This window comes from Melospiza melodia, chromosome Z, assembly GCF_035770615.1.
Source record: "Melospiza melodia melodia isolate bMelMel2 chromosome Z, bMelMel2.pri, whole genome shotgun sequence".
NCBI classification, from domain to species: domain Eukaryota; kingdom Metazoa; phylum Chordata; class Aves; order Passeriformes; family Passerellidae; genus Melospiza; species Melospiza melodia.
Window position 1 is genome coordinate 2,023,895 of NC_086226.1, and position 27,950 is coordinate 2,051,844.

At 42.8% G+C, this 27,950-nt stretch overlaps 1 protein-coding gene across 9 annotated transcripts; it reads left to right on the forward strand.

Annotated features, from left to right (window-relative positions):
- PIAS2 (protein inhibitor of activated STAT 2) lies at nucleotides 1-27,950 on the forward strand. 9 transcript variants are annotated; one of them, XR_010031301.1, is made up of 15 exons: nucleotides 1-98; nucleotides 9,023-9,497; nucleotides 11,820-11,904; nucleotides 12,506-12,556; nucleotides 12,651-12,741; nucleotides 16,010-16,144; nucleotides 18,084-18,189; nucleotides 18,710-18,783; nucleotides 19,600-19,760; nucleotides 20,359-20,492; nucleotides 20,937-21,108; nucleotides 23,336-23,475; nucleotides 23,967-24,025; nucleotides 25,304-25,341; nucleotides 25,994-26,090. XR_010031301.1 is itself a non-coding variant. In XM_063180945.1 (14 exons), the coding sequence occupies exons 1-14, from the start codon at nucleotides 75-77 to the stop codon at nucleotides 26,157-26,159; spliced, it is 1,881 nt and encodes a 626-aa protein (XP_063037015.1). In that variant the 5' UTR covers nucleotides 1-74; the 3' UTR covers nucleotides 26,160-27,950. The 9 variants fall into 9 exon arrangements, 4 of the variants coding, with proteins under 4 accessions (XP_063037015.1, XP_063037016.1, XP_063037017.1 ...); XR_010031299.1 differs by lacking the exon at nucleotides 23,967-24,025 and adding an exon at nucleotides 24,812-24,973 and having other exon boundaries at nucleotides 25,968-26,062; XR_010031300.1 differs by having other exon boundaries at nucleotides 25,968-26,057.

Genomic DNA, 27,950 nt, shown 5'->3' on the forward strand with positions numbered 1-27,950 from the left:
CTCCCCGTCACGTGCCGGGAGCGCGCTCCGGGTGCACGATGATGGTGGCGGTGGCGCCCGGCGGCGGGTAGAAAATGGCGGATTTCGAGGAGCTGCGGGTGAGGAGGAAGGAGGGAGAGAGGTGGCTGCGGGGCAAGATGTCGGTGCTGGGGGGCCCGCGCCATCCGCGGAGTGAGAGGGAGGGAGGAAGGGAAGGAGCGGGCCCGCCGCGACTTCCCGGGAGTCGGCGGGTCTGCCTGAGGAGACCCTCCCTGTCAATGCCGGGTTCCCCATCCCCGCCGCGCGGGTTCTGCTGCTGCTGCCGCCGGGGAGGTTCTTCGCGCTCCTCCCGACATTTTAAAAGCCATCTCGGCTCTGCCGAGCGGCCCCAGGGCTCGAACGGCTCCTGCTGGGCCCCGCGCTCCGTGCGGCTGAAGGGAGGGCGGTGAATAACCGCCGGGCTGTTAAAAATGCTGATAGTTGTGGAATCTCTGGAAATCCGTGGACCGCTTTCCATCCGGGAAAGCTGTGCTTGCCCAGCGTGAAACCCAGAGCCTCTTTTCAGACTTGTTTTATCTTCGGTTCATTATCTTTCATATTGCCATGGTGGACTCTATGTAGCAGATTTGTCGGTGTGGGTGTGTGCGTGCGTGTCCTTTCATTTTGTTAAGGTGTGTACACAAAGAGCTGACTGCATAGTTGCTGCTTTTCCTGCTATTTCCTGAACAATCCGCTGTTACCTTTGTGTGGAAGGAGGAGGTTGTCTTTCAGCAGCGTCCACAGCTGCAGAAGTGGAATTCTGCGTGCAGGCCGCTCCCCCCCACCTGGACTTTGTTACAGGAGGGATAAAAGCCAGTTAAATAGGAACCCCTGTGAGCTGGGCTTTAGTGGAGAGGAAGAGCTGGTGTTGGTGAGACCAGTGCGAAATGTGCTGCAGCCGCCAGAGAATTTCCCGTGCTGAGGCTTCTTCCAGCACTAACACTGGTAGTGCAACTGACGAGCTCACTTATGAAAATATAGTGGAAAGAACGGAGTTTCTTTGTCTGAGGACAACAGTGCTCTGTCTCAGTTTTAGGTTTAGGAATTGTTGGCTTATTTTTTTTTTTTGTACGTCAGCCTTGTGTTTTTGGGGTTTTTTTCCCCCTTTAAATGTGTTTGTGTTTACAGATTTTCTTGCTCGGTGTCCTTACCCATTCTCACCCTCATTCCAAGGTGTCTCAAAGGGTTTGGCTGAAGCCCTAGTGTAAACTTCGCACCAGTGGTGACTCTTCTTTTAGGTCTTCCTCTCCAGTCTTGAGGTGGAGTTATGATCTGTCTCTCCCAAAGCACTGGAATCACTTACCTAGATATCCATAAGTATTGATAGTTTCCCTCAGGGCATTAGGTTCCTGAATACCTTTAAAATTGACAGGAAACTTGAGGTGCATAGATAGATGTAATGCAGGAAGTATGGAGGGGAAAGGGAACTATGTTTCAGACCGACTGCAGGGCTGCCCTTTCATCACTCAAGAAGTGCCACTAGTTTAAAAAAATTAATTCTGAAGATATATCTTTTGATATTCCTGTTAATCTTATTTGTAAACTGGAGTGCTTGCGAGATGAGTCTGTTAGCCTGCAGCTTCTCTAAATGTTCAGCATCGGTGTGATAATAATTCATGGCCTGTTGTGGGAAAGCTCTAGGTAATTTTTGGAAGAGAATGTTATTGTCTGCCTCATGTCTGCCAGGCCATAGGTGATTTTTTCCTTTTTTCTTTTTGCATTTGAGGATGCATTTGAATGTGTCTGCTTGAATATTTGGTTTTGAGGCTTAAATTTTTTTTTCAGACAACCAAATCTTCCTGCTTTTGACCAAAGATAAGAGAGATTCCCCTACCCCCAGTAGATTTTGTGAATTGACCTTTAGGTGTGATCTGAAATGGCTGCTTTATAGATTAACCTACTGAATGTTTTTATGGCAGTATTGTTTGCTGCTCTCTTGTTGATTGCAGTTTCCTGTAGTATATAATCTCTACCTGCTTTATAAAAGGCCACTTGGGCCATTTTGAGAGTGGAATTTATTTTAGTAATTGGTTAAGGACTGTCTAAAGGCAGGAGATCAGAGTTCTCTCTTAAACCCTGTTTCTTGAGGGAAACAAGCAGGCACACCTGTGTTGGTGTGGGGTTTTTTTTTGTGTGGTTTTTGGTAGGTTGGTTAGGGTTTTTTAGTGTGAGGGTTTTTGTTTTTTTTTTTTCCTGGGCAAAGGAGCATTTTGATATTTGTTAGGACTATTGCTGGTATCCTCTGTATCTTCACAGAAAAAGTTCTGTGGAGTTGGGAGCCAAAAGTTATAACTGAGAGGCTGTAGTGAAAGAAACCAGACTTAAGGAAACCTGCTGTTACATCAGGCCTTTTGAAAATCTTCAGTTTTGTTAAAGGATTTGCTACTTTTCGAGATATTGGTGAAAATGTCTGGTCTGAGGCTTACCCTTCCAGACCATGTGGTTAAGCTTTTATTAGCTTGGAGTGTTTATTGATTTCTGTAGATTACTGGTTTCTGGAGGCTTTGGGAGTGGCTGAGAAGATGGGGAGAGCACCACCACAGTGTCTAGTTATAGTTTTGAGGTACCATTTCCAGAGCTGCTGTTCGCAGATGTGTTTTTAAACCTGGCTCATACCTTTCCCCATAATCCCCTCTCTGGAGCAGCCCAGTAAATGATGAAGGAATTGCTCAGGCGCAGGCGGATGTGGAACAGAATCATCAGCCTGTTGTGGGGGCCAGAGATGACGAGCAGACACATTTTTGAGCAGAATTGGCCCAGAAGTGGGGAACTACAGCTCCTTCTGAGAGCCATCTGTGAGGCAACAATTCCAGCTCCCAGCAGATTCTGAACTCACCAGGATTTAGCTTGAAGCTTGTTGAATCTCGGCAAAATACTGCACATAAGAGGATCAGTTACATATTATTTAGTATTCTTGCGTCCCCTGCGTTTCTGCTGGCGTCCTGACTCTAAAATTGAAACAAAAAATGTGGAGTGCATGCAGTCTTTGAAACAGATCTCTAGTTTAGGTGGCAGTATCAGTCTCACAGTTTGTGTTCAGTCACGTTTTGAAGTAATTTGTTAGCGTCATCTCTGTGGGGCAAAAAAGAAGGCTCTTTATAGGCAAATGGCTCTGCCTGTGCCAAAACTAGTCTGTGACACTTGTGATCAGTTTCATAGCCATTGTGGAAGATAACTCATTTTGTTGAGAAGAAATGGAAGAGTGTTAGTATATCCTTTCTGGCAGGAGAGATTGAATAAAATTTACTGGAAAATCATGTTTATAAATGCTGGAAGTAGGTCCCACTTTTACTTTTTGTGATTGCACACCCAGTACTGAAGACACACGATTCAAATGGGAGGAGAAATGTTGTTTGGATAGCATATTAAAATACAGAAGTTGAAGTCTCATACATTGGATCTCTTGTTCTTGCCAGACTTGGTGCCTTTCCACTTCACTTGCTTTATTTTTCCAGTCTGGAAGAAGGCTGTAAGTGACTGCCTCACATTTACCAGGTGAAGCAGTGCTTAGTGTTAAATTGCTAATAAGAAAATGCTGAGGGCTGTTTTCATGTGTCCTCCTCAAGGTCATTGACAAACACTGTTTTATTTTATCTGTGTTAAATATAATTTTATTGTCTATGCCGACCAGTTTATGTTTTTGATGTAGAAATCAAATTCCGCATCATGATCTTGGTTAAACTTAAGGTGGTGAACAGAATGGATGTGAGAAGTTGCTGTTGGTGCTGTTATGATCCTTAGGCTGCAGTTAAATTGAGTGTATTAAATAACATAAATGCTGATAAAATACTCCTAATAGCCTGTGATACTTTGGTCAGAATTTCGTACCTGCACAAAGTTCTTGCATGCCCCATAGATTCACAGTCACTATTCTAGATCACTAAGGTTTGTTGAGACACCTTAAAAGTTTGTTTATGTAAAATCATTAACAATTAACTGATTGTGCTGAGGTACAGTGCTGGGGAAAGGAAGGAGATAATGAGTTTTTGGATACTCTAAAAAAGAAGCTGCAATGAAATGGCCAAGCTTTGTTTTGAATGTCTTAAATATTTGTGTTTGTTTAACTTAGGATTTTTGCTGTTCTTAAGTGCATGCAACTTTGGAGCTAATTCCTAATAAAGAGCCAGGCTAGAGTCTATGCAGAGGAAAATCTCCATAATGCTGTGGATGTGGTGGTTATGATTTGCATTGACTCTGGTTTCCTTTAGAGCTGCTTTTGCTTTCCTGTACTACTGACACAGATTTCAATAATGGCATCTTCATTTTTCCTTGTGACTTGCATTTCTTTAGCTATGTTTATATCTGTTTGAGAAAACATTTCCGCTCAGCAGAGAGATCTTCGGCTGTCCCAGGACACAAGTTGTTTTTCCTCGCCATCATTACCCATTTCTAGCCTGCTGTAAGTCAGCATGGATGCAGACCTGCTGCCAGAGATGTCACAAATGTGCTGCTCTGCTGAATGTCCATGAAGGGGCTTAAAGTCAGGAGAGAGGATTTGTGGAGCCTGTCCTTGGTGTGTCCCTTCTGTAGAGAGCATCCAGGCACTTTGGGGATTATCTGGAAGGCAGTGGGGCTGAAGCAGAGCTCTCAGGGGCAAGCTGACCAGCCCTTCTGAGCAGGCTGGATTGCTTCTGGGCTGCAGGTGTCCAGCTGGCAGCTCAGGCAGGACTTGCCTTAAAGCCACAGTTGTTATTGCTTATTGTAGGGCGTGTGTCAAGAAATAAACAAATTAAACAGTTTTGTTTAATGCAAGGCATTTTCAGTTACCTTGCACTGATCTCTCTCTCTCTCTCTCTCTTTACATATATATATATAAAAGGAGAGAGAGATGTAGAGTGACTGTTAATATTGCAGGGGAGTGTGGAGAATCACACAAGGTCTTGTTTGGAGAGGTGTTTGATCCCTTACTTAGCCTTGAAACACGCCTGCCCCTTAATTTCAGTGGCATGTCAGCATTTCCTGGGCTCCTTAACATCATCCTCCCAGGGAAATTAATGCCATTCCAGATACACCTACGGCTTAATGCTTTAGAACAGTGTTTCTGCTGATGAATCATGGTTGGTAAAGTTTAACTGTAAGAAACAAAAAAACCTATGAAGCTTCTTATAACCTTCAAGTATGAATTTCAGGGGGAAAAAATTTCTGGAATATGACAGTGCTTGAATTAGCCAGTCTGATTTCCTTAAATTTCTGTCAAACTACTTTGTGTTCATGGAGTAGTGTTAAAACTAAAATGGCTTTGGTTTTGTGTTAAAAAAGTGCTTTTTATTGGGCTGTGCAGCTGTAAAGAACTTCTCTTAAGAGAAAATGTCATCTACATGACACAACTTGAATGTCTAATCGTAATTGAGTGATGTGAAAAGCATATTAATAACAAGGCTGCAGTCTTCCGCAATATGCTGGAAAACCAAAAGAAAGTAACTTGATAAGGGTTTGTTGGAAGCAGTGTCTGCCTTGCACCATGATTTTATAAATATTCTCAGACATACATCCCTATAAAGTTTATTGATGATAATGAATGTCCACTCTATATTTGTAAATGGAATAGCAAGATAAGTACAGAATCATAGGTTTGGAATAGATGGGACCTTAAAGCTTCACTCCCATGGGCAGGGACAGCTCCCACTGTCCCAGGCTGCTCCCAGGCCCATCCAGCCTGGCCTGGGGCACTGCCAGGGATCCAGGGGCAGCCACAGCTGCTCTGGGCACCCTGGGCCAGGGCCTGCCCACCCTCCCAGCCAGCAATTCCTAATTCCCAATGTGCCAGAATCTGTGCCTGCCCTCTGGCAGTGGGAGCCATTGCCTGGGTGCTGTCCCTGCCTGCCTTGTCCCCAGGGGCTGTGCAGCTCTCCTGGAGCCCCTGGAGGCCCTGGCCGATGTTTGTTGTTGCCTTAAAGGGAAAATAGAAACGGGTTTAGAGGGAAAGTGTTGTAAATGCTATTGCTTAGATACTCCTGTAAACTTCTCTTTTTGCAAGTCTTCTTTCTAAAGCCTGTCTAAGATTTTAACATTGATGGACAAAAACAGTGTTTATTTTTCATACTTGAAAGCATTTTTAATGTGGGCGTTAATTTAAAATTTTGATGACTCTGGTATTGAAGCCAGGCTGTGTCTTCTAGTAAAATGAAATCCATCTTATAACAAAGTGCTAGTTTGTGAAATTTTTTTTGTATGAAATGTTAGCTGTGTTGAGGCGTGACTGACTGCACATTTCACCTTGATTAACTTGCAGGAATGCACAGAAGGCAGCAGGCAGGGTAGTAGACAGTATTTTGCAATACATGCATGCTGTTTCCATAATCTCTGTGTAAAGGATTATTTTACTCATTTGCATTGCGATTATGGAATCCAGCGTTGTGCTTTCTGCCTGCATCTGAAATAAAGGAGCTGGCGTTGCTATCAAGCTTATGCAGTTATCTACAGAAGCATGCAACATGAAGTTTTCTGTAAATTCATGAATACTAGTATTATCTTTTAACACAGTTTCTCTTTTATGTCATAACTATAAAGCCGTTACAGTATTTCAAGCCATTTTTTATGAATGTTGGAACACTTTCTTTTTATCACTGTTTGACTGAGTGCAAGGAAAAGTAGAAGGGGAGTCCTGGGTGGAAACTAATATTCTCTATCTTGTTTTGTTGTTGAGGGAAATTGCTGGGATGAAATTAAGGTAACATCTGCTGTTGGTTTCTTCAGAAGTCTGGGTGAGCCACTCAGTGGCTCCCATGACTTTTTGCTGGGTGCTGTGTCCACGGTGCATTTATAGACAGGGTGTTGGGGGAATACCTGTGTGAAAGCCACTGTGTTATCTCTGCTCGGAGCAGCTTCTTGGTAGAAGAGTCACTGGATCCAAATGGGCTGTCTGGAAATGTTGAAAATCAGGGGCTGAAATGCAATAACCTTGTCTCATCAATGATGAGGAAAGGGTGTGCCAGGTGGGGTTTCTGCCATACTGTTTTAGATGGTCATTTTGATTTGCATAAATAGTGTGGCCCTTGAGAAGGCAGGTCCTGGCTACTTCTCTGCTGTGTTTTAATGGCACAACAAGTAGCCAGTGACTTGGACTTGGGACTGCATGTGCGCATACCTGGGTCAGTGTGTGCCCAGCTGGACAAGGTGCCCATGGTGTCCCAGCCAGGCTGTGACACAGCCCCAGGGCAGGGCCCGTCCCTGTGCCGGCCCTGCTGAGGCAGCTCCAGTGCTGGGGACAGCTCTGGGCCCTCAGCACAGGAGAGACACCGAGGGGCTGGAGCGTGTCCAGGGCAGGGAACGGAGCTGGGAAGGGGCTGGAGCCCCAGGAGAGGTTGAGGGAAGTTGGGCTCTGCTCTCATGTAACAAGGGATGGGACAAGATTAAATGGCCTCAATTTATTCTAGTGGAGGTCTGGATTTGATACTGGGGAAAATTTCTTGACCAAGGCTGTTGTCCTGCCCTGCGCAAGTTTCCCAGGGCGGTGGAGGAGTCCCCATCTTGGAAAATTTAAAAGCAACGTGGATGTGGCATTTAGGGACATGGGTTAAGGGTGGCCTTGGCAGTGCTGGAGCAATGGTTGTTCTTCATTATCTTGGAGGTTTTTTTTCCAACCTAAATGATTCTGTGATTTTAAGTTCAGTTTTCATCTGATACAATTCACTGGTCTTACTGCCAAAAGATTTTTCACAATATTAAAAAGAGAATGGGGAACAGGCCAGGGACACAGGGAGGATTTTGACTTTATTGGTGGCTGACTCAGTGTTTTGGCAAAAATTGTGTTAAAACTTCAGCTGAGATCAGGTCTGTCAGAACATGAGTATTAACTTTGTATAGTAAGGACCTGGAAGGTAAAGGCAAAGCATTGTTTTGAGTTGTGTCTCTTTTTGAAATGAACGCCCAAAGTTTTAGTAAGAGTCCAGATGCACTTCTGAACTGTTTTTAAAAATATGTGTGATCCCAGATGTCTGCTCTTTCATACCTTCTGTTAGCCCCTTAACTCCAGGGCTTGAGTCTGGAGTTGTCATGGTGCAGCAGCACAGATTGGAGGCAGGTGTTCTTTCACCTTTAAAAACTTAATCTCCTTGCTATGATGAAGGGGTCCCTAAGAAGTGGGAAGGAAGTTGGTTAGAAGTATTCCGGACAACTTTGTACCTCTGAAATGGAGGTATAAAGTGCTCACAAAAATGAGAGATGATGCATCTGTGCAAAGTTAATTGTTGGTAGCAGTGGAGCACAAGATTGTTTCCTTTTGTATAGTGAGCTCTTTTTTTTTAAATTTCTATTTTCAGAAACAGTAGGATTCTGAGGATTGCACTGTGAAGTTAAAAAAATTAGTCTTCCAAAACTCACGGTGGTAACCAAGTAAATAGTATTATTTGCTTTGAAGATACCTTTGTGACGCTTGATGCCAGAATGTGATCTGAAAAGGAGGGGGAGTTTTTTGTGACATTTGAGGAATCAATTATGTTGTTTGTGTGTCATACTGTATGCCACAGTATGCAATACATAATGTAGCTTTTAAGAACTGTCCTCCTTGCTGTGTGCATATCTTTCAGCAATGAAATCTGATATGCCTATCTCTCTTTGTGCTTGCTTTAACAGTGTCCAAAATAAAGGGAGTTTCACAATAAACTGTTCAGAAATTAAGAAATAAAATAATGAAGTCCTTAAAATGGGTTTGAAGACAGGTGATGATACTGATTCACTTGATTTTTTTGTTTGGTATTTTGCTTCACAAAGTGAGACAGATTCTTTGTGGTACAGCTTGTGCTGTGAATTTAAGATTTTGTTGTTGCTATTGTTTGAGTGTGGAAACAAATCTTTCATGGGCAAACTCAACCTGCATCCTGGACGCTTTGTTTCTTCATTTTAAACTAACTGTGCTTTTATGTTCTGTGAAGGTGTGGGCAGTACCCATAACCAAGTAACAAGTTGTCAGGTTAAGTGATGAAAGATGCCGCACCACACTCCTTGAAAAGGCCTCCTTGGGGTGCTGTGGGCTCACCTGTGCTTTCCTCTCTCTCCCTTTCAGAATATGGTATCAAGTTTTCGCGTTTCTGAACTGCAAGTGCTGCTGGGATTTGCCGGACGTAATAAAAGTGGTCGCAAACATGACCTCCTGATGAGGGCACTGCACTTACTGAAGAGCGGCTGCAGCCCAGCGGTTCAGATCAAGATCCGAGAGCTCTATAGGCGCCGGTACCCGCGGACCAGCGAGGCACTGTCGGATTTGTCGGCTATAAGACCCGCAGCGTCCAGCTTGGACAGCAGCTCCTCTCCGGTGGAGCCTGACTTGGCTGTCGCGGGCATTCACCCACTCCCTTCCACGTCAGTCACGCCTCAGTCTCCGTCCCCGCCTGTCAGTTCTGTGCTCCTCCAGGACACTAAGCCCCACTTTGAGATGCAGCAGCCATCTCCTCCGATTCCACCTGTTCACCCTGACGTTCAGCTGAAAAGATTGCCTTTCTACGATGTGCTCGATGTGCTCATTAAACCCACGAGTCTAGGTAAGTGTTTAATACCTCTGCAGCTTGCTTAATTCATTAAATAAGCTTTGCTTCTAACAGTACTGAGCCCAGATTTCAGTGGGTTTTTGCAGCTGGGACAAAACAAAACTCCTTTCCTTTTATATCTTCACCTTTTCTTTTTCTTTACCGTTTTTCCCAAAAGTGCAAAACCACACTTCAGAAAATAGTTTTCTGTTATAAAAGTAATATGATTAAAGACTTCTTTCTTTTGAATATTAAAGAGAAGAGCAGGGTTATTCAGTTGGAAGGTACCTACTATGGTCAACCAACTGTCTAACCAAAAGTTAGACAATAATAGTTAAGGGCGTTATCCAAATTCCTCTTAAACACTGACAGCTGACAGCACTGACTGCTTTTCCTTGGGTTTGACCGCTCTCTTTGTAACAAAATGTTTCTTAATACCTAGTCTGAACGCCCACTTTTTGGCTGAAAGATTTGGACCTGAAGTTTCTGCTTAGTTCAAATGAGGAACAATTTTGTGAGGAGTAATAGAAAAAGGATTTCAGGGTCAGTAATTTACAAGTTGCAACAGGGTAAAGAGAATGAGTTCATTGGTTTGCTGCTTTACCCTTATCTCACAGTACTTCTGCAGGCTCTGAGATCTGGCACTGCAATAGACACTTGGTGCTGCAGTGTTCGGTGTTGTGCTCAGAGTAGTGAAGTTTGTCAGCCTGAAAGTTGTTGCAGTACTGTATGTTGTAATATGGAGTGGACGTTGTCTTCCAAATAACCTGAAATCAGCTTTATCTTCCCCTCAGTCTCGAAAATTTTGAATTATTTGGAGCTAAATCTTCTGTCTTGAAATTCAGTCAGTCTTACCTTACATGTCAAAAAATGTTCCCTCTTTAGTAACATATTTATAAAATAAGTTTGCATCCTCTTAAACAATTTCGTTTCTTAACTGATCACAAAGTCATTTAGGCTGTGACTTGTAACTCAGTGATCGATGAACTGATCATCTGCCATCCTCCAGTACCTAAAGCAGAAAACTTTATCAACAAACAGTAATTACAGTGCCTATTGTCACTTCTCTTTGTGCATAGTGACACTCATTTTTCTTGTGCATTTGAGAGTTAAGTATTTAAATAACAGTTTAGTCAGAGAACTAGGAATATAGTCCACCTCACTGCTTCATGCTTGAGAAGGGATTAGTGTGGTATTCCTTTGCGCTAACATGAGAGCCCAGGTGTAAGTGTGGGGTTTAGTTTTAACCCACACCAAATTAAATAACAAAATACTTCTGCTGTCTTTTTTGCTCAAGTATTATTCTTAAGTGCTGAAGTATTCTTATAGGTATTCTTATGTGCTCAAGTATTATTCTTAGGTAACCAATGTGCTCTGTGATGTTTGAGTGCATACATGCACACTGTATCTGTTTGGAATTGCTCGAGGAACTTGGTGTGTGTTTGCTCCACCTGGGTTCCTTTTAATGTTTGCCGCCTTCTTGTGTGGCTTTTTTCTGGGTATAGAAACAATCTTCCCGGAATGTCACAGTGCACAAGACAGTCCAACTCTTCCAAATTTGACTGGTTTAGTTGTGCTGTTTTTTGATTTGTTGCTTAGATTAGGCATGTCCAATTTAAAATAAGCGGCAGCTCCCTGCTGCTTATTTTAAATTGGACATGCCTAATCTGCCTTTATTTCAGGTCAAAATTTTTAACTTCTCGTCAATTTTAAAGGAAGTAAGAAAGTGACATGTGCCTACTGTGGACTTTAAATATGAAAATATTGCCAATTCCCATCACTGACAGACAATTTATATTCATAGATACAATGTGAACATTGTATTTCTTTATTTTTTTGTCAGATGCAACTAAAGGGTAACTCCAGACATGAAGTCTAGCTGGCTTCTCTGGCTTGAGGGGTTGTGGTCCATCACTTCTTCTCCCAAGACTTTGTTACCTGTGTAGCTGTTTATGAATTTTCCAGCTGTCCATTAAGAACTTCTGGTGCACATGTTCTTCCTGTGGTACCTTACAGTAGTTGTTGGCATCTCTATGGTATTCCTTTTGTCAGGTATCCAATGAAATACTTTGTTGTGTATTTGTTTGAACCTTCCTCCTTTGGGAGAAAGGATTGTAGCACAGTTTGTCAAGCTGCTTCAGTACTGAAGTGTAATGTGATGTTAAACCATCTGAATGTAGTTTAATGAAAGATTTGTTCCATTGTTTTTTTTATTAACAGTTACATGCAGTTCAACCACCATTTGGGTGACTTAATGCCTTGTTCCAGATCCTGTTTTAATCAACGGCTTTAATCACCATGGTTCAACCTCTTTTGTGTCTTTTTTTCTTCTTCTAGTACAGAGCAGTATTCAGAGGTTCCAGGAGAAGTTTTTTATCTTTGCTTTAACACCACAGCAGGTCAGAGAAATCTGTATTTCCAGGTAAGAATTAAGAGTGTTGTATAGTGTAGGTAAATCTCTACACAATTTCAGGAGAAAGTGTGAGGTTTTGGTTCACCAAATGCATCACTTATTCAGCCGATGCAGAATGATAATTCTCACTGAAGTTACTCTTGAGTTTGTATCTCTTCTGTTTTCTTCAGGAACAACTGTGCACAGAATTTGTGTGCATTTTGTGAAAATTGTAGTCTGTTAAAGAATTAACAATTACTCAGTTCCGAATAATGCCATTGTTTAGAGAGGTGGGAAGCTTCCCTCCATTTCTCCTGGCTGTAGGAATGGAAGCCTGCTTTTCTGTTTTTGCCCAGGCTTGATGTTGTAAACTATGAAAATTCAGGGGTGCTTTTTCATCCCTGGCAGCGTCCAACTTGACTGTTGCTATGAACTTTTGATGGAGGATGCTGATCCTGAAGTTCTGTGTAACTTGGGAGTAGTTAAACAGAAATGTCAGTTGTAAGGTGCTCATAGCTCAATAAAACAAAAACAAGAGCAAAGTTTAATGTTGTGGCAGTTGTTTCTCTGTATGGCTGCAATATGAGTCCTGCTAAGTGGGTACTTCTCTTTTTCTTTCTCATTGTCACAGGGACTTTTTGCCTGGAGGCAGGAGAGATTACACAGTCCAAGTTCAGCTAAGGTACGTTTTGTGCAGTGTTCTCTGAAAACTTAATTGGCTGATGGATGTTTGTGGGGACACTTGAAAATGATGCTTTCTCTTTCTATGGATACAGGCTATGCCTAGCAGAGACAAGCTGCCCTCAAGAGGATCATTATCCTAATAGTTTGTGCATTAAAGTAAATGGGAAGCTGTCCCCGTTGCCAGTAAGTATGTATGTATGTATTTGTGGCTTCTTGGTGACTTGTGGAGTGTGTATGTGTTTTTCTGTAGTGTTAGCTTGCCAAAACGGTCGAGCTGTTTGTTATCACTCAGATTTCTCTAATGTTAGGCATGGAGTTTGTACATTTGCTGTGTGAGATAGCCATTACTGCTGTTAATAATCTTACAGCCACTGCACGGACTAAATGTGATTAAGGCCCCTACAGCAAACCTTGTCTTTTGCTGTTAATGTAACTAAATAATTCAAAACCAATGTGGTGTCTGCATGGAGAATCCTCCTCACACCTGCTCAGACTCAGTTTATATGAGGATGGTAGCCCTTGCTGTGTGGGCTGCCTGTATTTGTGAGAGGCTTGAGTTCCTTCTAGTTCTGAGGTAATGGCCTCAGCCTCTCGTGTGCCACTTGTGCACTGCTCTGCCTCTGTCTGCTTAGAGCACAGTTTATTATGGGGATGAAGAATAGACACGTTTTAGGGTTCCTAGCACATTGCTGATACTGTATCAGAACGCTGTTCGCAGTCGCACTTCAGGAGTGTCTGATGTTGCAGAAATTAGTACATAGTCACCACAGGGTCATCTGGAGCCTTGGGTATGGACAGAAAGGGAAAAGCTCTCTCATTCTCAAAACATTTCTGGAATAGGTTTCTCTCTTCTTTCAATAGGACAGAGAGAAACTCTTGCACAACCCATTCAGAAATACTTCTTGAGGCTATAAAGTGTGGTAAAAGTCATGGAACAGAGGGTTTTTTCAGTAGGTTTGGAAAGTGGGTTTTTTTGGTGGGTTTGGAAGGATACCATGTGGAGAGAGAAGGTGTGAAACCTCTTTTTCAGATTGTTTTTGGTGTCTTAGACGTATTGTCCTGTACCCTCCCTCTTCCCATATGCAACTGTGACTGCTTTTTTCAAATTTTGCCTCTGCTCAGCTTAAATGAGACTCCTTAGATTCTCTTCCTCCTATTTCAGTCTTCAGGTTATAAAAGGTTTCTTTTTCATGTTTTCTGATCAGTGTTTTTTGCAAATGCTGGTTACATTCTGTGTGATAACTTTGAGGATTACAGCAAAAAAGAATTCAGTCTGATGTTGTCTTTTGGACATCAGTGTCAACTGATTCTCAGTCTTGTTAATATAGGTTACACCCTGCTGTGCTCTCCATTTTGTGTGTAAGGTGTCACAGTTGTAGCAGAAACTACTACTAATCTTGGATTATTGCTTAGTTTGGAGACTTAAATCCTCTAGGTTCTTCCTGCACATGATAAGATGATTTTTTAATCTGTTCAGCTGAACCTTAGCTGCGAAAATGAATAAATCACTATTGCCTTGGCAACTTCCCCTCCTCATTCACTATGAGCTGAATGACAAATAGAGTCTCAGTCTGAGTGCTTCTGTAGACGTTTTTTGCTCTCTCTCTGCATCATTGGGCACTTCCTTTCTGTAGCAGGAAGTGTAAGGTAACTTCTTTGCCTCAAAGACCACTGTTTTCCACTGCAGTAGTGTTAGTTAGTTAACCTCTGATGCCAGCTTTTTTTGCCCACCTGCACGGTGCATAAGTGAACTTCTGTCTTTGCCTGGTAGGGCAGTTCACACCTCTGCAGAAAAAACTATTCTGTGAATTATTCTTGGTCTGTAAGTTATTCTTGGTCATCTCCTTGCTTGCAATCCTTACCAGAAGCTTCACAGCAATGCTGCCTGTGTGCCAGTGCTGCATGGGATTGTGTTTATGTGAACATCATGTTTCCTTGTATCCTGCATTAGTGTCACTGGGAAAAGCCAGATAAATGGGCAGTTATGCTTTCTCCTGATGAATTTCCTTGCTGTAGCAGATGATACCTGCCTTGGGTAGTGTGGTTCTTTGAAGAACCATGGAAGACTTCAAGACCCCAATAATATTGCCACTAGAGTTGGCAGCCTGCCTAAACAGTGCCAGGCCAGCAGAAAGCTCCTGAAAGGACAGGAAGAGAAGGTTCCAAATTGTTGTAGGAGTATGAGCGTGAATCTGTTCTCAAGAATAAGCTCTGTGGAAGAAAACACTAAAAGCTTTGCTGAAGCAAATCGTGCGCTGCAGAGTCTGTCTCTGGAAAAGAAAAACAAGGGAAGTGTAAGAGAACTTGCATTCACTCTCTTCTGAAATAATTCTGTGTTTTAAATGTGAAATTGTCACCACTTCCCATATGTCTGTTCCCTCTGTGTTTGGAATAAAGCCCTCATGGCATACTGGGCTAGTGAGTAGAAAAGGCTGTTTATATATATAATATTTTTTTATTATTATTATTGTTTTTATTTCCAGACTCAGCATCTTTCAAGGTAACTCCTTCACCAAACACTAGGTTGTGAATTTGTATTTCTCTGGTTAAATAAATACTTTTTTTTTTTCCTCAGCATATCCTTTCTGGGTGAGTTTTTTGTTTAAAACAACATGGTCTGGAAATTCATCAGTACTGCCTGTGCAAGAGGCAGAGCTGCACGTGTGGCATCCTTCATGTGCAGGATGAGTTTGAGCTGAGTGGCTGCAGGCTGGCTGTGAGCTCAGAGCAGGGCTTCTCAGGGTGGCTCTGTCAGACTGGCTTGTTGTCATCGTGACAGATGCAGGGTGAGAGGAATAAGCTGCAGGCTTATTGTGTGACGAGGGTGTTGGAACTGCATGATCTTTAAGGTCACTTCCATCCCAAACCCTCTGATTCCATGATATCTTAAATACAGCTGGTACTCCATGTGCAGTCCTTCTTCAGGGACCTTGGCAGGGGGCAGGTGACACCTGTTGCTAATGAGGCAAAGTAGTCACTGAGGTGATGTGGAGCTCTTGGAACAAGGTTTAATTGTTTCCTAATCAGTGAAGCGTTTTCAGTGTGTGAAACACTGAGTTTAGTCTTCATTACTTGCTCTGTTTGTCACTAAGGCTGTGACCTTATGATGTTTCACTCTGTTTTAGTAGGACATGGGGAGAAGGAGGACAGAACATCCACATGACCTTTCACTCTTCCAGTGAACTTACCTGGACCCAAACTGTGTTCTCTTTCACCTTTCCAGTGCTTCTGTAAAACCCTTTTAAAACAACAAATGCCTTACAACTGTGTTTGTCTCTGCTGATGTACTGTGAAAGTCTGATATTTTTCAGAATAAATGCTAGCTTTGCTCTCCGGCCTAGACAGCCTCTAAGTTTGCCTGCTTCTCATAGATCTGTTTGAAACTAACAAGTATGTGTCAGCAGTTTCAGAGTACGCTGGGTAACACATCCATTGTCCTTTTTTCCCATAGGGATATGCTCCACCACCAAAAAATGGAATTGAACAGAAGCGACCTGGACGTCCCTTGAATATCACTTCTCTAGTTAGGCTGTCATCAGCAGTGCCAAACCAGATTTCTATCTCTTGGGCTTCTGAAATTGGAAAGGTAACTTGCATGTTCTGTAGGATGTGGGAAGTCATCTAAATAGCCTGTTGGAGCAGTCCTGCTCCCCTGCTGCCTGGTGTGGCTGGCAAGTGTTTTTTGTTAGATGCCTGAGCTTACTATCAGTGCCAGGAAACAAAGTTTGCTCTAGAACTGTGGTAGTTTTCAGCAACACATGTGGGATTTACATACAGATGGAAAGATTTTCTTACAGCCTTCACATTCAAAAGTCTCCTTTTAGAGTTTGCCTGAAATGCATGTCAAAAATAACAAACTCTTTTTGTGGTGTGAATAGTAAATCCCCCTGTAGATTTATTAAGGAAAGAGAAGGAGAGTGCAAGGAATTTTTGACTCCATCCTAGGTTTAAATAACTGTTGCAGCAGCCTTTCAGCTGTTGTCAAGAACTATTTATTCCTTATCTGTGACTGTTTGTGTTAATTCTGGATGCAGTTATCAAAGTAGTTTGCTCTACAAGGTTTTATTCAAAATCAAATTCTCTGGACTAAAAATACCACATATTTCAAAGAGACTCCAGTATAAGCTTTTATATTAAAATTTTAAAAAGAAATAGGATTGAAAGGTAATGTTCAAAAAATAAATAAAGGGCAGTGCTGACATCAAAGGATGATTTTCTAGAACCAGGATGGAGATGAAGATCTGAGCCATTGCTTCCCAGTCAGAGCACAGAATCTTAAAATGGCTCCAGTCCTGTGTGTGGTCTTGGCCTCTCATGCTGAGGCCTGCTAGCTTTCCTCCCTGTATTGCCAAAATATACTCTGATGGAAGCAGATGACTCGGAATGCTTGGACATCCTCCCCTTGGCCTGAGAAGTGAAGTGAGTCTATGGTTTAGTGCTGATGCCAGAATTTGCTGCTTTTCATCCTCAAAGTGAGACCCTGGGGAGCAGCACGTGTCACAAAAGGGCTTGTTGGCATGGACCGGGCTGATACTGGAGGGCTGCTGAGCCAAGGGGGCATAAACCCCTCAGTGCTGGGCGGTCTTGAGCCTCTAGAATCCTCTCTGTAAGGCAACAGTTGGTCGTTCTTTAAGGAAAAAACAAAAGTTCTAGGTTTCTTAGTGGTTTCATGTACAATTAGAATGCTTTATCTGCTGCTCTAGGTAAGAGGAGGTTTTCCTACAGGTGGTAAAGGAGGAGCAGGGCTGTAGGAGTTGTTTGAAGTTCCTGTGCAGTGCCCAGGCAGTGCAGGAGCCATAGGAAGATGACTGACAGGCGGTGGAAATAAGAGGTCACGAGTTGTTCTTATAACACAGATGAAACCATTATTATCCTGCAGCACTGGGGCTTGCAGACTTTTCATTAGTGACCTAGAAGTGGGAGTGAACAGTGAACAAAAGAAGCTGACAAGTGGTGTGAGTTAGGGAGGAGTAGAAAATGCTGGGGAACGGGGCCAGGCTCAGTGGAACAGACATGGTGTAACAAGGCTGGGCTTAGGAGTACAGAACAAGCTAAAGAAAAGGTACAAAGAAACTGGGGCAGCTCTGTACCATCTGAAGCTGTTGTTTATAACATAAAGACCTTTTGTCACGTAATTCTTTGAGCTCCCCACTGACACTGGAAAAAAGGGGACAATAAAGGAGACAAAATGTGAGAAATTCTTAAAAGATTACATGTATGAAATGTGTCGCATATGTTCTTTCCAGGAGGAGAATTCAGATTGTCTCTTGGTTGTGAAATTACCTTTTAGTTCAGTCATAACTGGAGTAGGATAATTAGACCTCACTGGCCAGAGAATTTTGGCAGAATGTTGGACCTCCACAGAATTGAAGTTGTCTGTCAATGCTCTTAATAATTACCGATGAAGCAAAAAGTCACATTTTTGTTTTAACTATATGCTACAACAAGTGTAAATAGTCATCTATTGTCATAGTGGGAGTACTATACGAAATAAACATTTAATCTTTAATCTTTCTTTTTTGTAGAATTACTCCATGTCTGTGTATCTGGTTCGCCAGCTCACCTCAGCTATGCTTTTGCAGAGGTTAAAAATGAAAGGTATCAGAAATCCTGATCATTCCAGAGCACTAAGTAAGTAATCAACTTGCCTGTCTATACTTTTGGAGGGTGATTAGTGGCTCTTTAAATCTAGAATTAGTAATACAGGAGAGATTTGCTGTTTTTTGAGAATGAAGTCCATGCCTAGCGTTTCTCAGGTTTCCCTTGGCTGTTGGTGAGGCAACACACTCCTTTTCAGTGGGGGTTTCTAGGAAGCATACCCAGAGATCCCATCTGAAATGTGGTTATGGGAATGCCACAAGCACTCCTTACTGTGCTGGGCTGTGAGGTGCAGCTAGACGTCCTGAGTTCTTTTCACCTGTACCTCATTCACTCATAATGGTTTATTTATCTCTTGACATGTCGAGTTGAGTTTGCTCTGTGAACATCAGATGTTAAAACATTTGCTACTTGCTTATAAGTAATGAAACTGTTGTTTATGAACTAGATTAATATTTTTAGATAGCTGAAAAAAAAGTGCATGTACTACTGAATCAAGGTTAGCATTTGAAATAATGACCTCTATGTATAACTTCTTTATTTATTTTAATAGTTAAAGAAAAACTAACTGCAGATCCTGATAGTGAGATTGCCACAACCAGTCTGCGGGTCTCTCTGATGTGTCCTGTAAGTATGGCTGGAAATTTCCAGATAACATTCATATTTTCATCTGTAGTGTAGAATTGGGCTGCTTTTCAAAGGCCTTGCTTTAGAAACCTCACTTGTTTTGTATTTTATCAGCAAGCTAAGATAAAATAGCGGGGAGAAGCAGCAGTAACCCAGCTGTGGTTTAGGACTGGATGCCTCAGCTGTGATGCACTGAGTCGAGCTGCTGCTTGTGTACAGTGAGGCCTGTAGAGGGATTAATCTCCTATATTGACATGCTGAGGCTAATCAGTCAGGCTGACAGAATAATTAAAGGGTGGAATGTTAATTAAAACCTCTTATCTCCTCATCTTTGTGGCTTTGCCTGTACTGCAGATACAGAATCAAGCAAAAAAACAGGCGATCACCTTATAACAAGGTAATGCTGCCTTGGAGGCTCTCTTCCCAGGAAGAACTTGGTCATTCTGAGTGTAACGAGTACCTGGAGCTCAGGAAAACGCCTGAAGTACCGGGTTAAAAGAAAATTATAGAAGAATCAACTTCACCTGATTGTTTAATAAAAATAAATTCTTCCAAGTAATGTTGTTTCAGGTCCATTAAAAGTGTTCCTGACTGTTATCAGTGTGTTGAGGCCTTGGAGCATGGCTTAATTTTTCCTTTAGGAGCACTGTGTGGGTGCTGTGATGGAGTGAACTTACTTACAGCACCCTTAGCCCCAGGCACTTGTGTAGTGAGCAGCAAGAGTTGTTTCACCAAGTGCCTCTGGATTCATTGTTAACCATTCAGGCCTGTTTCTCTGTCTTCTGTTCTGACACCCTTCAAATGCATCTCCTGCAGCTGGGAAAAATGAGACTGACAATCCCATGCCGGGCAGTGACCTGCACACACCTGCAATGTTTCGATGCTGCTCTTTATCTTCAAATGAATGAGAAGAAGCCTACCTGGATCTGCCCTGTCTGTGACAAAAAGGCAGCTTACGAGAGCCTAATACTAGATGGGTAAGAGACTGGCTTTGCAGATTACACAATTACTTAAAATCTTTCATTATGTACTCAGTAGCTGCTTTTGTGACTTGAAGTTAGCCATTTAGTACTATTTTTGGTCAAAATACTTCAGACTGGAGGAGCCATTAGATTCCATTAGTTTCTCTTCCCATAGTGACCTATGTAAGTTTATGTCCTAAGTGCACCATCAAACTCCTGAGTCTCAGTGTATTTCTTCTGGAGAAATACAAATGCAGCATAAAAGGACAGGTCTTCCTTTCACATGTCTCTATCCCTGAAAGGTGTTAACTTCAAAATGTAACTTCTAACTCATAACAATTGCATAACTTGGTTCAAGAGGTGATGTATTCTGCTTCAGAATGGAAATCTGTGCATTGCAGTAGTGTTGAAGTGAATTATGGATGGGTTGGGATAATCTTATTTTCTGCTATCTGAAAAAGGCAGTAATTACAGGTTTTCAGATTAAGAGGAACTATGGGGAAAGGAGACACAATGGGTAGAAGGTGATCATAATTATCTCTTTATTCATGTCTCCTTTTCACTTAGAATAAAAATGTAAATTAGAATCAAAAGTGAAACTTTATTTTTTCAGCCTCTTTATGGAAATCCTTAATGAATGTTCTGATGTGGATGAGATAAAATTCCAGGAAGATGGCTCCTGGTGCCCCATGAGGCCAAAGAAGGAAGCTGTGAAAGTGTCAAGTCAACAGTGCAGCAAAATAGAAAGTATGTACATCTGGGTACTCATTACAAACCAGGACAAAATCTTGGAGAATTAGTTGTAGCTTGGATAATGCGTGTGGATGTTGGTGTTTGTTTTGTAGAGGGCTTACTACTACTAATCCTCTTGGAATTTAAGCTAGAAAAGAAAGGGTTGTATCTCTAAGAGTGCATTTTTTGTCTTTGTCTTTGCTCTTTATAATAGCAGTTAAGAAAATGAAAGGTTGCTTTTGTTTTACATCCTTAAAATGATAAGTGAAAACAAAAGTTTGTTCTTTAATAGTCTCAATGTGACACAGAAGAGTCACAAAGCAGGTACTGGGGCAAAATATTATTTGTAATGGCCAGGTGATCGATTATACAGGATCTGGGTTCCTGGTTCTCTTGCAAATAGAAACTGCTGACATCACCATCTTTTGGAGAACAATGGTGTTTTATTTTCTTCTTCAGGTTCCAGTGTTGTTAGCAAACCATGTTCCGTGACAGTGGCCAGTGAGGTAAACAAGAAGAAGGTTGATGTTATCGACTTGACAGTAGAAAGCTCTTCTGATGAAGAAGAAGATCCTCCAGCCAAAAGGAACTGCATATTTATGTCTGAAATACACGGGAGCCCAACCAAAGGGTTTGTCAATTTTAAAGTTAGTTGTTATTCTGTAATGTCTCAGCTAAACTGATCTGTAGCGAAATGTACTTGGAATCCAGCTCTGCTCTTGCAGAGGAGATTGTCTAGGCCTCTCCTGTAGAAGGTTGTATTGATGCAGTAACTTTGTACAGGCAAAACACTATTAAATAGATTTTCACTTCACAAAAAAACTTTTTTTTTGCGCTGACTGTTGCTGTGTTTGCAGGGATACTTCTCCATAGAAAAGGACTAAGCTAGTGGGCAGTGTTCTCCTGAGAAAGTAGATTATGCCAAGTGGAGGAACTTCATGCATTCTTGCTGAGTTAGTGTCATCTTAAAGGCTTTTCTCTTGCTGTCTTCAGTATCCTCTATCTAATCTGCTCTGGTGCCCAGGGAACGAGACTGTGTTGTGTGTTTCATCCATCCTGTCAGTCTTGCAAGGGAGCCACTTTTCTGTTTTGAATCAAGATGAGCTTTTCCTCCATCTCTCTGTTAAATTTTGGAATGTCTTGGATGCTGTTGTTGGCTGTGGTCATCAGTCAGTCCTGCACCTTGATTAGCGCAACCAATGACTTCCCAAGTCTTTTGGCAACTCCTCCATCTTTGTAGTCAGGCCTGACTTTGGCACTGGCTTGACCACCTTCTCTGCTGCTGTGCCCTTCTGTCTGTCCAGACCTCCTGTCTGTCCTGATCTGTGCACCTCAGCTTGGGTGCTGCTTGTGGCTCCCCTGTTTCTGCTCTTGGCCCGTGGGGCACCCCAGACCTGCAGGGAGTGAGGGCCACTGGCCAGGCTCACCAACACTCACTGCTCCAAGCTCAGCTTTCAGTACTGGCTCATCAGTTAGTGTTGCTGCCTGCATGAGGTGTGTGTCTGTGTCTCTCTGTGTAGTGGCTTATGACCTGTTGTAAAATAATAATAATAATAATAATAAACCCAATCCCCTTCTGTTTTGAAGGTTCCCCTTCTGTTTCAGAAGTAATGAGCAGGTGTGGTGAGTCTCTAGTCCACAGGAATGTCTGTGTGGTCCTTGATGAGCAAGTAGTTGGTCATCTTCAACCACTTTCAGCAGTGATGCTGCAATGCTGTTGCTTTTTTGTGAGGATTGTGGAGGAGTCCTTCTGCAAGAGACTCTTCCTCACTTTTACAAGAAAGTGTAGCTACAAATACATCTCTTAATGAAGTTTCAGAAGGCACCAAGACTTCCTTCCGTGCTCCTATGGTTGGAGATGGCTACGTGCAACTGTAATTGTAGGAGGACTGACTTTTCTCTCTATGACCCATGTATTTTCCTTGCTTTTTGGGTATGAATATGGCATATTTTTATTCTTCAAATCCAGATCAATGTCAGGCTTTTGGGATATAGCTTATCTCCTTTAAACAGTGTTGTCTGAATGCTAGTTTTGGGAAAACTGGGGTGTCTTCTTAGAGGAAGCAACAATACATGCTGAAGTGTGAGAGGTGCCTGAGAAGGGAGGGTCTGAAATCCAAGGTTCTGACATTAGAAGTAGGTCAACAGGTAGGAGTGTGGGAAGGAAGATGAGTGGATTGCACTAAAGGCTGGAGGGAGCGATGCAGAGCATGTGGGAGCAGAATTCTGTGTATTTCCACCTGACTTGGAGTTCATGAACTGTTCTGTGCACGTGGCTGGTGCCTGGGCACCTGTGGCAGTGTTTGTAACAATGCTGCCAAGAGAGCAGGCAGCGTGAGGGGAAGCAGAAGAGTTGTAACATGCTCCTTGAGCGCTGAACTGGAGGCTGTGAGTAAAGGCAGACTTGTATTTAACTCCCACCTGTGCAATCTGTGTCATCCTGTGGGGCAGGATAATGGTCAGTTGTGCCCTTGGTGAAACAGGTAGGCACTGAGCAGCAGTTCTGTGGAGAAATCAGATGGAACACTCTCCTGGCTCTGGTCACCTTTACATCCCTCTGTGGGTGCTCACAGACACCCCTTTGTCTTTGACTGTTGCCAATGACTCCAGCACTGTACTTTGTTTTAATGCCAACTTGCTCTTATGTCACAGCTGCTGTTGAGAGCCAAGATACGGTCATGTTATTATGAAGACTGTTATGAAAAAGGAAATTAGAGTGGAGTACTGTGTAGTGAGTAGCCACGCTGTAGTTGTGTTGTCGCACGGTGACTTGTGAATGAGAGTGCACAGCAGTGCATGGTTTCCCTTGTGCAACTAACAGCCAGGTTGTTTGTAATTTCCCATGCTGTTTGAAACAGGGTTCTCATGTATCAGCCATCTACTGCCAGAGTGCCCAGCGTGACGACGGTCGATGCTGCTGCTATTCCTCCTTCATTAACAGACTACCCAGTACCATTCCATCACCCACCAATATCCAGTATTTCATCAGACTTGCCAGGTAGGTGCTGAGTGTTTTTCATGTATGTTCTGACGGCAGTATTAATTTGTGGGGTGGGTAGAAATTGGAAGAATTTATTAACTCTTTGTTTTTGTTTTTAATGGAACAAGTCTATATGCAGTATGGCACTGATGGGATGTCCGGACAAGCCCAGTACAGGCTGTCTGCCCATTTTCAGATTGCAATTTGCAGCAGTGATGTGACAAGCACTGCTTTTGGGGTACAAACTGGCACTTGGGCATGGCAGCCAGAAACTGCTCTTGCTGTGCTCAGCCAGACTTTTTGTAAACATCTGGTGGTTATGTGTTGTAGATGCGAGGGAGAGTAGTTGCTTGTTTTAGTTACTAGAGGTGTGAGGGTGCTAACTCATCCCAGCCCTCAGTGTAGTTACTCTGCTAGCTGATTGTAGTGGTGCTCTGTCTAGACTGTATGAAAAAGGTTAAGGTGAGCTACAATCTGTGAGCTGACCTCTATTGACTTTCTTTACCTAGACATACCCTAAATGCCTATGATGTATTCTTCAACACTGCTGCTAAATATCAGACAAAAGGTGGGGATACTGATTGTTTTCTATCCTGGCTCCTTGAAAAGCGCAATGTGTAAAGGGACTCTGGGGGTTCTCTTGGCCGGCTGTAACAAACCCAGAGCACAGGAAGTAGTGACTTGTGGTGACGGGTGTCACTTTGGCCTCCTGTTCTTCCCTTTCCCCGCTCCATTGCCTGTCTCCATTCCTCCCCTGCACATCTCTGGGTTTTTTCCTCTTCTTTCAGCACCAGTTTGGCAATGAGATGGATATCATTCCCCTTGTTTCTCTGTCCATCTTGGCTCCCTTACTGCTCCCTCCCTCCACTTCTCCCTTGTTAAGAAATCAGTTGTCTTCTGAAATTGGATAGGAGAATAAGCTGAGAGAACAGAAGTCTAGAACTGTTGTTCAGCACTTACCAACTGAAGTTCTAGAACTTGCACAGTCAAAAGAAGCTGTCAGTTCTGTAAATGCAACTGACTTTTTAAATCTCCTTCAAAATTTTTCTCTCATGGAGAAGAGGAGGAGAGATGTCACAGGCCAGAAGAGATTTGGAGGTGAGGGGAGTGGGAGGGAGTATATCATTTCTTTCTGTTGACATAGCAAACACAAGGCCAATATTTATTAAAAAAAAAAAACCAAAAAAAACCAAAAAATGCGGTAATTTCTCATTGGTTTTATAATTCTAAACATCTTGCCCTAAATGCTTACACGCAAATGGTGTTTAAGATGGACACTAGTTGTCACTGGTCTTGGAGGATATACATTGAACTACTTGTAGTTTCCTCTTCTTCATTCCTTTTATTTGTCTAGACACAAAACGGGGATGATATTAGAAATGTTTCCTTATTGGCTGCCCGTGGGTGGAGGAAGAGACCTGCTGCTTGTTTTTGGACTTGTGCATGTTGTGACTTTACTTCATTCCAGCATCTTTAATGTGATGACACTCTTCATGTCCCAGTTTGGCCAAGTCAGGTACAATATGCAGTGAAACTTGCATTAATGAACCAACAGCTCCAAATGGCAACCTCCATCTAAGCAACCACATTGAACCACCCTGCAGTATTCAGTGAATAATACATCATTATGTCATCCTCATTATTAAAAAGAGCCACTTGTACTAGATAATTCGTTTTGCTGCTGCCTGAAGTAGTCGTTGAGAGTGGTGTCACAGTGGTATATTCCATTTAGAAACTCTGTATGAATTGCAAAGCCTGTTCTACAACCACAAAAAAAAATCCTTAAATTTGTTGTGTGTGAATAAAGGAGAGACTTGTCTACTTATCATCCTTCTCTTCTTCCTAGGTCTGGATTTTCTTTCGCTAATCCCAGTTGATTCACAGGTATGTTTCTGATCTGTTGTGGGGTCAATTTCCAAGCCTGATTTTGCGATGTTGTGCTCCAGTAATTGTCAGGGTGCCGTCATCCAAACTGTGTTTGCCATTCACTTGCTTAGACCTAACCAAAGTCTAGGAAAACCTAGCAAGAGCTAGTAATGAATGTGCATTAAACAGGATTCAGCTTTTCCATGATGAATCCAGGCCTGGAAGCTCATTCCTTACTGATAGTGTGCCTTTTTAAAGTAAATATGTGCTCAGCACTAACTTGAATATACCAGAGTGTATTTGAGGCCCTGGCATAGGCTGCACAGAGCAGCTATGGCTGCCCCATCCCTGGAATTGTCCAGGTTGGATGGAGCTTGGAGCAACCTGGGGTACTGGAAGGTGTCCCTACCCATGGCAAGGGATGGAATGAGATGAGTTTTAGGGTTCTTCCAACGCAAACCATTCTGGAGTAGAAAAAGGGGGAGGTGAGGGAGGAGGCCGGTGGCTGCCGTCCCCGCTCGGTCGCTGCTCCGCAGAGCTGCGGTTCTCGCTGTGGTCCCGTCGCGTGGGGAAGATGTATCTTCAGAGCATACATTTCCCTCGTGCAGTTAGTCTCTTCACTCTTCATTGTTTGTTTCAAGCAGTACTGTCCTCCTATGTTTTTGGATAGTCTCACCTCAACCTTAACAAGCAGCACGCCTGGCAGCATCATCACCTCCACCAGCCACCACGAGAGCAGCACGCACGTTAGCTCCTCGGGCCGGGCCGAGGCCGGCGTCATCACCAGCAGCGGCGGCGGCGGCGGCAGCGCGCCCGACATCATCTCCCTGGACTGACCCTCGGGGCGCCACGGACCCCGCAGGCATTGCACACAGCTGCTGCTGCTGCTCCTCTTCCCCCCACCCGGAATTCCAGCGCCTCGGAGCTCACGCTGATATTTATTGAAAGGATTTCCCCCCCTGGGAGAGTGGGGTGAATTTCGCTGATGCTCGGAAGAGAAGCGATAGGATGGTTTTTGGTTGGACTTGTTGTTTTTCTTTCTCCTGCTCGTTGAATAGATGGTATAGAAAAGGCCCTTTTGAGAATACATGTTCAAGCTCTTAGTTTGTTCTGGGGATACTGACTTCTGTTGTGTGGATTCCACAAGTGCTTTTTAATTTTGTTGTAAAATACAGCAATAATGTAAAAACAAATGAGTTTTTTTTTTAATAAAGAAAAGCACTTACTTGCTCTAGAACAGCAGTTAGGAAAAAGGTGCAGAAGTATAGGAATTAGTGAATTTGTAATATTTTCACTGGGGCCTGTAATAAACTTCATTAGGAGAATGAAGCTTTGAATAGCCATGACATGTGATTTATGTCTTGTTACCCACCTCCCCCTTACCTGGGGACACATAGAAAGCCTCTATAAATGGAGTTGTTGGGGTTTTTTTTCCTAGTTTCATGTTCCAAATGCAACAAGAGCCTAAGCTGTGACCTCTTCCTCTTTTATGTTCTTTCAGCTAGGAAGGGGACAGAATATCTATGCAAACCCTGTATCACACAGTCTCTGTGCTGCCATGTTATAATTGGGACACCTTGCCACCACCAAAAACTCCCGGTATCCCATGGAATGTACAGCTCCTTTCTGTGGCAGCCATAAGGAGATGAAATGGGAAAGACTTCCTCCAGTGCAGGAGTGTTTTCTAGGATCTCCTGATTATGGTTTCTGTCTCCTCAGCAGCTGCTGTATTCCATGTGGACTGTAAAGGGAGCCTTGGCTTTTTAGGAAATAGAAGCCATAGGTGCACAGTGTCCCCACCTAATTTTGAATTGTGTGTTTAGGGCTTAATGATGCTTTGCCCCACATTTCCTGGCCTCCTGGTTGTTGCTTTTCTACTTGAAAGGGAACAATTTCCCCGTTGTACTCCTCTGATGACCGTGCTGCTTTGTTAGTGTGTACGCGGTGTCTGCCCACACACACCTGGGGATAACCTCAGCAGTACTGTATGTGGAAGAGGTTACAGACTAGGAAAACCAAGTCATTTCCATGGAGCTGGAATAATGGTATTGTCTATGTATGCTGAAATAACAGCTTTCTCAAGTGTTGCGTTTCTGTTCAGTAACTGTATTTGAAATTATTCCTTCCCTAATGACCAGATCTTACTTTTTTTGCTAATTTTTTGTTCCTTTTTTCTTACCTCTTTAGTTGGATGTCTGGTGCTTTTTGCCTTCCAGTACTGTTACAGTATTTGAACCAAGTACATGGATGAGGTATATTGAAACAGAATGTTTTGTAATTTTTGTCTGCCCTGTACCCCTACCTTTAATGCTGCATTATTGTTCCTTATTGCCTTTTTTGTATGATTTTTCACGCAGTCTTGAGTTCACATGTTGGTCTTAATAGTGCCCCAATCTTTCTTTTCTTTTTTCTTATCAGTTTAATATTTTGTACCTGTTAAGGGTCAGTTTTTAGCATGATTTATTTCCAATAAAACCGTGCTTGTTACAAAGTTTTTCTTGATGGCCTGCAGCAGATCAGTGCTTTCTGCATCACCATTGCACGTCGACTTGACCTGTAAGTAGAGTGTGGAAAGAGGTTCCAAGAGTAATTCTGAATAAAAGTTTGAAACTGGTCTCTGCTGAAAA